Source organism: Elephantulus edwardii, unplaced genomic scaffold (genome assembly GCF_000299155.1).
Source record: "Elephantulus edwardii isolate Elephantulus edwardi_28Jun2011 unplaced genomic scaffold, EleEdw1.0 scaffold00133, whole genome shotgun sequence".
Taxonomy (NCBI): domain Eukaryota; kingdom Metazoa; phylum Chordata; class Mammalia; order Macroscelidea; family Macroscelididae; genus Elephantulus; species Elephantulus edwardii.
In genome coordinates this window covers 4556287-4566729 of record NW_006399883.1, presented here as the reverse complement: position 1 = coordinate 4566729, position 10443 = coordinate 4556287, and the positions used below count along the sequence as shown (strand labels likewise).

Below are 10443 nucleotides of genomic sequence, written 5' to 3'. Positions count from 1 at the left end.
CTCCCTTCCCGTGCTCCGGTCCTGACCTTATCTCAGCTTCTGCTTGTCTGGCCTGCTTGGGGCTGCCGGCCACTTCTGCTGACTCACTGGGGACCCTGGACACCCAGCCGCCCTCCTCTGAAGATGAATGGCCCTGCTTGGAAAAGAACAGAATGTGATCCCCGCCTTGGGCATGTCCCGGCCCGCCGTGTCCAAGGCCCATGTTTTATCGGGCGGGTCTGTTTTGCTCATTAAGCTACGGTGGGGAACAGACACCAGGGGCTTGGGGCGTGTGGGGAGGTAGGGGTGAGGCAGCTGCGTGGTGGTGCAGGGGCTGTGGCCTTGGGCAGCACTCGAGGCTGCAGCTCTGAGGCTTGAGGGGGACTTTATCAAACCTTTGCCACTGGAGAGAAGAGGGGTGTCCAGAGTTCTATGGTAAGAGGAAGCCTAGGGAATGCCAGAGGGTCCCTAAGAAAGCGACGTGGGTGGGCAGGGCTGGGAGGCCTGACTCAGTCCCTATCTCCCTGCGACACGCTGTGCAGCACTTTCCCCACTGAGCCTCATTTTTCCTTCTTCTGTGGTGGTGGGCGCTGGGCCTGAAGGGGGAGGTGGAGGGAAGCTTGCTGAGGGGCTGGAGTGGTGATCAGGGCAGTCAAGATTGGGAGCCAGGTAGCTGCCATTGATCTGCTACCATCCTAGGAGCCGTTGTCCCTACTGACCTCCCCAGTCATTTCACTGCCTTGGGGTATCCCCAAGTGGAACGCCTGTGCTACTCCCCCAAAGTGACTGAGCTGTGTGTGCAGCCTGCCCTGAGTGGATTTCAGGGAAGCAACCTCCCGAGCTCCACTATTCCAGCAGGCCTCCCTTTGGGCAGGGGATTCCGTTCTGTTAAAATGCAAACAGCTAACCTGCCCAGTCCTTGTCCATCTTGCCCCAGGACGGGCAATCTCCTCCCATATGATTAACTGCTTCTGAAAACCCGCCAGAGGATGGGTTGGCTCTGACTCAACGGTACACAACAAAAAAAAATCAACAAGGAGCCCTTGGGAACAAAGGCAGGAGGTGGGTTGGGACTGGGGACTTGCCAGCTGACGCAAAGGGAGATGTGGGTCCCCTTACGATAGCATTAGGCAAACACTGGATCTGGTACTCTCTTCATGAGGGTCTTTTGAGCGCAGCCAGGAATCAAAGTATCTGTCTCAGGAGGATGAGAATGGGACAGGGAGTGAGGCCCAGGCAGCTGACAGGGGCGGTGGGGTGGGGGTGGGGGCGCTGTGGGCACTGCTACCTCTTTGTTAGCACCTTTCCTGGAATCTTAGCTGATCCTCCTGGAGGCCACCCTGACCCTTTTTCTGTGGGCAGTCCCCAACTCCAGGGCCCCTGAGAGTCTAATCATCGCAGAGGCATCTTTCCTCACACACAGGAAGCTGTCAGGACTGTTGGCTTGGCAAGCATGAACAAGGCCTGCTGCTTTATGTATTTGTATCATTCTCAGCTAGGTCCAAGTCTGTTCTTCCACCCATCGGCCACATCTTCTCTTCCTGCCTGGTACCCCCCGTCCTGAGGAGGAGAGCAGCCCCTCAGCAGGAATCAAGGACAGGGTCAGCAGGAAGTGTTCTGGAACAGGGAGAGCTGTGCTGGGTGGGTGTGGGTGAGTGGGATGAAAGGCCAGTGCATGTCACTGGGTGCTGGGGAGGGACAGAAGCGGCAGCAGCAGTGTCAGGGGTGAGGTCCACGCCCCAGCATCCTGGCCAGCCCTGATGTTCTCCGTGATCCAGGAAGAGAAGCGGGAGACACAAGTGTACAGGTTGGGGACGACAGTGGGCAGACACACCCTGCCACAGCTCACCACCCCAATCTGCAGCCAGGTGCCGTTCACATCACAGACCAGAGGTCCTCCAGAGTCGCCCTGGGAGAAGAAGGAGTCTGTGGAACCTCAGCCCAAGGATAACACCACGGAATCTCCTGTCTGAAGATCTTTGGCCATCTATATTCCCCACTAGTCCAGAGGAGAGAAAGCTCCTTGTCCACTGACGCTGATAGCTCTCCTACTCCCACGCCCCTTCCCTCCAGCCCTCACACTTCCTGAAGATGGAGGTAGATGGACTCAGCCCTGATGATGCTCCATGAAGTCGGGTCACTCAGATGGGCTGTGAGTCCACGTCTCTGGGGATGTTTGTTAAGACTGTGCTAGTTGGAAGGACTCAGAGTGCAACTGGAGGGAGAGACTAGGGCTTCTTAGGGGCGATGGCTGATGTTCCCTTCAGCCTGCTCTGAGGACCTCACAGGTCCCTGGCTGTGGGCTCTCACCAGGCAGGCCATGGCGCTGTTCCTGAGGCTGGCTGCACACAGCATCTTGCTGAGGGCGGGCTGGGGGAGGTCCAGATACGGCTCACAGCAGGTGTTGTTGACAATGAACACTGGGGCCTCCCGGAGGGTATTCACTGATGTCTCTGTGGAGAGGGGCTTGTGGAAGTGGGCCCCTCAGGACTCCACTCCCAAGGGATCTGACTGGAAGTGGGTGAGTGTGCATAAGGGTCCCCAGGTGGAGCTGTCTCTGGGAGTTCTAGGCTGCATCTTTTTATAGGGGAGGAAACAGTCACGGATATAAGGAGACACTGATCATCTCAAGGCCATGCCCACAACAGTGACAACACGGGACACACTTGGCTCTTCTTACCACAGACATGACTGCCTTAGAGGAAGGACTGATGAGAACATGGAGAGAGGACAAGGTTGTGGTTCCCCACAACCTCACAACTCCTCAACCCTGCTGCATGCGGCCCTCTGTGGACAGTCACGTGGATGGTGACAGTCACATGGATGGTGATGTCTGCACCAATTCAGGGCCACCCCCTCAGATCTGGGAGTGTGGTGCTAGCCAACATTAAGATACTGGAGACCCCAATTTCAGAACACCGTTTCTCTTGAGCTGTAGAATATGAGGGTAGACTTCAGGATCAGAGTGGGGTGAGCAGAGCCAGGCTGAGGGGTCACCAGTCCATTCTTCCTAATGTGTTCTAGTCCCTTACACCTCCTTCAGCTGCCTCCCAAAGATGGGCTATGCCCACTCTTCCCACGAGACCAGGGTCACTTGTGGAGGATGAGGAGGCAAGCAGACCAGAGAGGGACAGACAGGGTGACAGCGGAAGGCATAGGCCCAGCTGTGCTACTCTGTTGTAGGCTAGGAGACGCACGTGCGGGGTGGCTGTGGAAATGTTTCAGGCCTCAACAACTCATCCAACCTCAGTGGCCCCTGGAACTGAAGGATGTTCTGAGCTGCCCCCTCTTTTGTGCTCATCTCTGTCATCTTGCTGGCCTACTCTGAAGCTTCCACCTGTGCTCTCCCCCAGGCCCTGCTTGGCCTTGCTCAGGGCTCATCACTGTCCATCCATCAACTCAGTGGACTCCTCAGCTCTGCCTCCTGCTCCGCTGATCCTCTGCACTACAGCTTCCTGGTTCCTTATACCCTCAATGACAAGAGAGACCACCTTCCACTGCCGGACACCATCCAGTGCGCGATACCCCCATGTCTGCATCTCACCAGGTGTGTGCTAGCTGATGCCCAGGGCCTGGCAGTGTGTGACAAGGCTGGGTTCTTCTTCAATGACCTTGTCTTTGCCCTGGGCACCCCTCCATAACTCTGCCACCCACTGGGAGAGATTTAAAATTTAACTTCCTGAGCTTGGAGGGTCTGGCAAAGCTGAGATGGGGATAAAGGGAAATTCAGAAATTCTTCCCAGGTTCGGGACATAGGGTTCCAGAGGAAACCTTACCCCAGACTGCAGGGCTGAATGAGCTTGGGAAAGGAGTCTCACCCAGGCTAACCACAATGTCTCCCAGCCAGCACTGCTAACTCCACTCCTCGTGCTCACTGCCCTGAGGCCTGTGCTTTGCCTCAACCCACCCAGGGCATACACAGGGTGTCCAGTCTCCTGGGTCAGACTCATGTGTCCTGAGGGATGGTACAAGATGTCAGCCTGGAGCCACATCTCTTTCTTAGCTCCAAGTTTCACATATTCTTCTCAATACTGCCAACTGGGTCTAATAAATGAGACACCTGGATGTCCTCATGGGACAGCTAAGCCGCTTACTGCTGCCCTTACCTTTGTAGTGTACTTGGCCCCAGCCTGTGACCCAGCACTCCGAATGCAGCTGCATTTGGAAGGCAGGGGGTGGGAGGCTAACTGGGCTCACCAAGGTGGAGAACCGCAAAGGGGTCCTCAGCTGCAGGAGTGCAATGTCACTACCGGTGAGCGCCTGCCTGCGTGTGTAAGTTGGGTGCGGGAGAAGCTGCTTTGGCCTTATCTTCTGGCTTTGCCGGCTTCTCTTTCTGAGGTCGGTGAGTCCCACGATGATCCTCAGATCTTTGAGATTGATGAATCTGTGGGTGGTCTCATTTTACTATCATGTACTGCTGCTGAGGGCTCCAGAGCTAGAGAGATCTCAAGATACCTGCTATTGACCCCACTTTGGGATCTGAGTCCTGCAGACTGTCCAGCCTGAACCCATACCCAGATCTCCCCAGTGGTCCCAGCCTGGAGAAGTGTCTCAATCTTAGTCTACTGTATCACTTACCGAGGCCTAGTCAGCTCGAACCAGGGGCCATCCTGGTTTGGCAGGACATGTGGGCTGTGGGACAGGGCATGTGAAGAGGGACATGTGGGGCTGGGCAGGGCTGTGGGACAGGGCATGTGAGGAGGGGCATATGGTATAAAATGTGCCTTCCTTCCTGAAGCACCCCATAAGCAGTTAGTTAATCCTAATCTTTCCCACACATCTGTACTCTGAGACACCAACCATTCTTTTCAAAAGTGAGCGAACTGATGTGAGCAGATGAGGGACTTGTCCCAGCCCCCAGAGCTACATAGGTGCAGGGACAGTAGACTTCACATCTCTTGCTCAACTCTGCCCTGACCCTAGTCTATCCTTTACACCCAACTTGGACGCTTGGATGTTAAGTTACTCTATCTTCAGTCACTTTTGAAAAGATTAACTAAAAAATCATTTTGTTGGAGTTAGGTCATGTAGTGGCCCCCTGCTTTCATATTCATTACTTCATCTCTTTCTCTGTACTGATCACTCTTGCCCTATTCCCACACACAGTGCCTTGTCTGCCACGGGGAAAGCTGCGAGGCCAGTGCACTGACCGAAGACCCTAGCCTTTGAGCCTGTGGCCAGCACCCAGGCAGCTGTTCTGGTTCTGGTGACTCACCTGGGGAAGCAGTGGGCAGCGGTGAGCACCCAGTGATGGTTGAGGATGGTCCCCCCGCAGGTATGGCGGCCATTGTACTGCAGGCTGACCTGCCAGGGCCACCTGCCTGGGGGTGCATCCTGGCCCCCCAAGACCTTGCCTTGTGTCTCTGTGTCACAGCTGTCAGCTGGGGGCAGGGAAAAGAACACAGCTCTCATAAACTTTTGTCTCCAGAATTCTGCACCCTTAATTCCAGGGCCATCCCTGTAACTCTCTCTTTCCCCCTATTCCCATTTAATGTTACTATTGATGTTGCTGTCAGTTGATTCTGGCTCATGGAGACTCCGTACTTGTTTGAATAGTATTATTCTTCAAGGTTTTCAGATGGATTATCTTTTGGGAAGCAGATCACCAGGGCTTATTTTCTGAGGCACCCCTGAGTGGATTTGAACCACCAACCTTTCAGTTAGTAGTCCACCAGGTCCTCCACTTTGTCTCTCCAGTTTCCTCAGAGAGCTGGGAGCAACTGCCTGTAGAACTCATTCCTTCCCAGCAGTGTGGGTATGAGGGCATCGGAGGGCACTTGCCCCCTGGCTCAAGCACAAGGGGGTTGCTTGTCAGAGTAGGTGCTGAACAATATTCTGGGGAGCCACAAATATGAAAGGTGCCTCACTGAGGGAGCTCACTGAGGAGACACAGCTATCCTCTATTCATACCTCAAATTGGGGGTGATGGGAGCATAATTTTGAGGTAGTCCCTGAGGGCCTAAATTAGATGTTGGACAATTTAATGATTGCGGGGGTAGGAGAATAGATAGGGAAAAAACTATGGTACGTTCACACAATCTAATATTATGCAGGATTGAAAAACAACAAACTAAAATAAAAGAAAAAGAAAAACAAACTCATAAAGCATTATACACTATGGGAGAGGCCGGAGAACATTATGATGAGTGAAATATCTCAGTCTAAAAGGACAAATGCTGCATAACACTGTTGTTATTTGTTGTTGTTAATTGTCTTCTAGTCCAGCACGATTCCTAGCGACCCTATGAACAAAAGGCATGAAGCCCCTCTACAATTATTGACCTTTATCAAAGTTCATAGAGTTTCTGGAGGCACGTTATTTAGGAAGTGGATGCCACTCCTAGGACAGCCACGGGTAGGGTGGGCGGAATGGGAAGAGTGAACGGATGAGGGGTTAGAACTGCAAGGACTATATTATGATCAGGCATTACACGTATGACAACAATCCGGAACAAGGGGTGTACTGCTGGGTGGGTGGGAAGGGAGGGAAAGCAGAAAATGTGCAACAACGAAAAAGGGGAAGATATAAAAAAGAGTTAACTGGGGGAGGGCTAAAGGGTGGATAGGGAGGAAAACGTGGGAGGAAAAACCCCTTACCTCTCTAGGACTCCAGCTTTCATTGCTATAGCTGGGGGAGAAGTCGGAGGCTGAGTGCTTACCAGCCCCCACTAAGTCTCCAGGATGCTCATGGCGCTGCGCCTGTGCGGCTTTTAGGCTGCGTGGCGCGGTGGGCGGCAGCTGGAGAAGCCATAGCTCTGGGAAGGGGCCTCACCTGTAGTCAGCAGCAGGAGCACAAGCAGGGGACTTGCCCCAGTTAGCCGGAAACCAGGAAGTCCCGCCGGTCTCCCGTGCTTCCCTTCCATGGGGAGGAAGGCCAGGGGGAGGACTATTGCCACCTTAACGGGACGCTTCTCAAAGCCCTGCTCCCCAGACCTCGCCGACTCACACAGCGCCCCCTAGTGCCCGACCCAAGCCATGCTGCGGCTGGCTCTATCTCAGTGTTATGTGCCGTCAAGTCGCCTGCGACTCATAGCGACCCTATGTACAACAGCCCTAAAACCTGCTCTGTCCTGTGTCAATCTCACTGTCTCCAACCCACCTGCCCCGATTACCACAGTCACTGAATCAATCAACCAACCTTATAGAGGGTCTTCCCCTCCTGCGCTGTCCCTCCACCCTCCCAAGCATGATGTCCCTCTCCAAGGACCTGTCCCTCCTTACAACATGTCCAAAGTGTGTCAGACGAAGCCCCAGAATCCTTGCCTCCAAGGAGTAGCTTGGTTTAATCCACTTCAGGATGAATCTGTTTGTTTTCTTGACAGTCCATGGTACACGCAATACTCTTCTCCAGCACCACAGCTCAATGGCATCAATTCTCCTTCTGTCCTCCCTAGTCATTGTCCATCTCTCTGGATTGAAAAGACCATAGCCTGTATCAGACACACCTTAGTCTACAGAGTGACACCACTGCTCAATGTAGAGACAAAAAAAAAAAAAAAAGGAAAACCAAAGAATCAGTGCCTTTGAATTGTGGTGTTGGTGAAGAGTATCCTATGAGCTGCCAAAAGGACAAACAATGGTGATTGACTTTCTAAAACACAATTCATGTGAATGACTGTATAAAACATGATAAGATCAAAGAATAGAGTGAAACACAATGTAAATGAACTTTATGAGCAAATCAATATAAAAACAAACCAAGCAAACAAATCTGTCTTTAAGGAAATGCAATCAGAATGCTTACAGGCAAGGGTGGTGAAAGTTTGTTTCACTTACTTTTGGCATATTTTGAGAAGGAACCAGTCCTTGGAGACAGACATCATTCTATGAGAGGTACAGGGTCAGCAAAAGAGAGGGAAACCCTCCATGAGATGGACTGACGCAGAGACTACAATGGTCTTGAGCATGACAGAGATTTCGAGGACGGTGCAGGAGGGACAAGGTTCAAATCTGTTGTTCATAGGGTTGCTATGAGTCATAGTTGACTTGATGGCACCTAACAACAATAACAGTAACCAAAGATTTTCTAGTGGTGTATCTTAAATTGTCTTTGGTCTGATATCCATAAAACTATGCCAGTTGCCTTTTGAATAATATTTGTCCATGTTAATATTTCCCTTAGCCATGTCTATTCCCAAATAAAATTTAAAAAACAACAATGCAGATGAGTTGATTGCTACTTCCACCAGTTTCTGAGGTCAACATTTTTCCAGGAGGAGAATGCCCATCTTTCTCCTGCTAAGCTGCTGACCTTTCATATAACACCACTATACCATGAGGGCTCCTTAGTCTATAGGTGGGCAAACGGTTAAGCACAGGACTAAAAGTGTTGGTGGTTCAAACCCACTCAGAGATGTCTCAGAACTATGGTGTGGACCATAACCTCGAAAAACCCTATGAAGCAGATCTAATCGGAATTCACTCAGTGGCTACTAAAACCACACCCCTCTTTCCTCATGATTTTGCTTTAAACTCATCTTTGCCCTATTATTTTAAATATCCTTCTTGGAAACAGTATATAAGTAACTGGAGTGTGTGGGCTTAAGGAAAAAACAAAACAAAACACACAACACCACATCCAAAACAATTAGTCATCTCTTTAGATGGTAAATATGATCCATTTGCAAGGACTGTGATTATTTTTATAGATAGATTTGCTGCTATCATTATATATCTATACCTTTTTTATAAATTTCCTACCTCTTTCTTGTCATGTAAATATATTTTTCATTTTAATATTCTCTCCCCACTTATTGATTTTTCTGCATATATACTAGCTTGAGATTTACATATGCTGTTTCTATCTTCTAATGTTGCCTCATTTTTCAATTAACAAAGACTTGAACAATATTTACACTTCTGAAGGAGCTCTGGTGGTCTTGTGGGTAAGGAGCTGTACTGCTAACCCAAAAGCATTTGGTTTGAATCACCCTGCTCCATGGGAAAATGATGGGACATCTCCTCCAATGTGATTTACAGCCTCTGAAAACCTACGGCAGTGTCGGCTAAGAGTTGATTTTCACTCCAGAGCAATGACGTTGACTTTAAAGGCAATAAACTTGGAAAGGTGGACAGTCTCCTCCCATTATGACTGACAACTTTGGAAACAGGATGGACGACTTCTGTGAGTCGGAACAGATGAAGTCAGAATCAACTTGACTATAGGGAGTGTTTTTTTCGGAAGGCAAGAAAAGAACTTTAGAACATTTTAACTCTAATCATCCTCTTCTAACACAATTTTACGTAATATTTTGGTCTGTCTTTAATTGCAAAATTAGATGCTATTTTATTATTTCATGTAAATAATTTTTTTATATCTTTACTTATATTTAGAATTCTATTTGCTCACTATTTCTCCTCACACAGCAGACTGTCCCTCTGGGATTAATTTTCATCTTGAAGTACATATTTTAGGAATTCCTTGAGAGCAGACTTTTGGTGTTAAATTTCCTTCATTTCTGTTTATCTTGGATTGGTTTTATTTTGCCTTTGTTCTTGAGGAATATGCTTTCTAAATATACAATTCTAGGTTGGTATTTCTCTTCACTCAGCACTAACATGTGTTATTATTTGAATGTATTAATTATATATTGCCAAAGAACAAATTTAATAGTTAAAGTCCTCTCTCTAAATATCAATATCTATCTATCTATCTATCTATCTATCTATCTATCTATCTATCTATCATCTATCTTTTCTGTGTTTTGTGAGGGTGTAGCCTGTCTGGTCATTCTAGTTCAAGAGCTATCATGAGATTGTGTCAAATATTTGCTGGGGACCCAACATTTGTCAGTTTGAGTGGGCCTGAAGGATCAGCTTCTAAGGTGTATTATTCACACGATGGGGTTGAAAGTCTCAGCTTCTCTCCATGAAGACTTTTCCACAGCACTACTTCAGAAAGATAGCTGAGTACCTCCAGAACTCGAAATTTAAAAAATCAATGGAGAAATATTTTAAGATCTAGCCTTAGGAGTCACACATACTCATTCTGGTGGGATGATCGCATTCTCTTGATCAAAAAGAATCAGTCTTCTTCAGTGGCCAGGACTATACTAAGACATAAATACCTGGTTGTTGTTAGGTACCTTTGAATCAAGTATGGCTCATAGCAACCCTATGAACAACAGATCTGAACCCTGTCCTATCCCGTGCCATCTTCATAATTTCTGACACACTAGAGCCCACTGAAGCAGTCACTGTGTCAATCCATTTGGAAGAGAAATCTTCTTTCGCTGTCCCTCCACCTTTCTAAGCATTATGATCCTTTCCCAGGAATAACCTTTCCTAACATCATGCTTGTTACCTTGCTCTGTTCTGACTACTGCCTCTTGGTCCAAGTATAGGTTTCGTATTAGCACAATTAAATGTTCTGGGATTCCCATTCTTCTGAGTCAGCCACAGTTTGTTATGATCCACACAGTCAAATGCCTTTGCATACATAATCAATGAAACACAGATAGACAT

The 10443-nt window shown here is 49.0% G+C and overlaps 1 protein-coding gene across 1 annotated transcript in view; it reads right to left on the bottom strand.

Annotated features, from left to right (window-relative positions):
- Nucleotides 1-1657: 1657 nt before the first annotated feature.
- Nucleotides 1658-10443, bottom strand: part of LOC102848434 (polyserase-2-like) — a 78272-nt gene continuing 69486 nt past the window's right edge. Inside the window, exons 6-11 of the mRNA XM_006894033.1 lie at nt 6639-6717; nt 5195-5360; nt 4558-4611; nt 4086-4243; nt 2290-2432; nt 1658-1888 (exon numbers count right to left, since the gene is read on the bottom strand). Of these exons, the coding sequence (XP_006894095.1) occupies nt 1658-1888; nt 2290-2432; nt 4086-4243; nt 4558-4611; nt 5195-5360; nt 6639-6717 (831 nt within the window). The remainder of the gene's footprint in view (nt 1889-2289; nt 2433-4085; nt 4244-4557; nt 4612-5194; nt 5361-6638; nt 6718-10443) is intronic.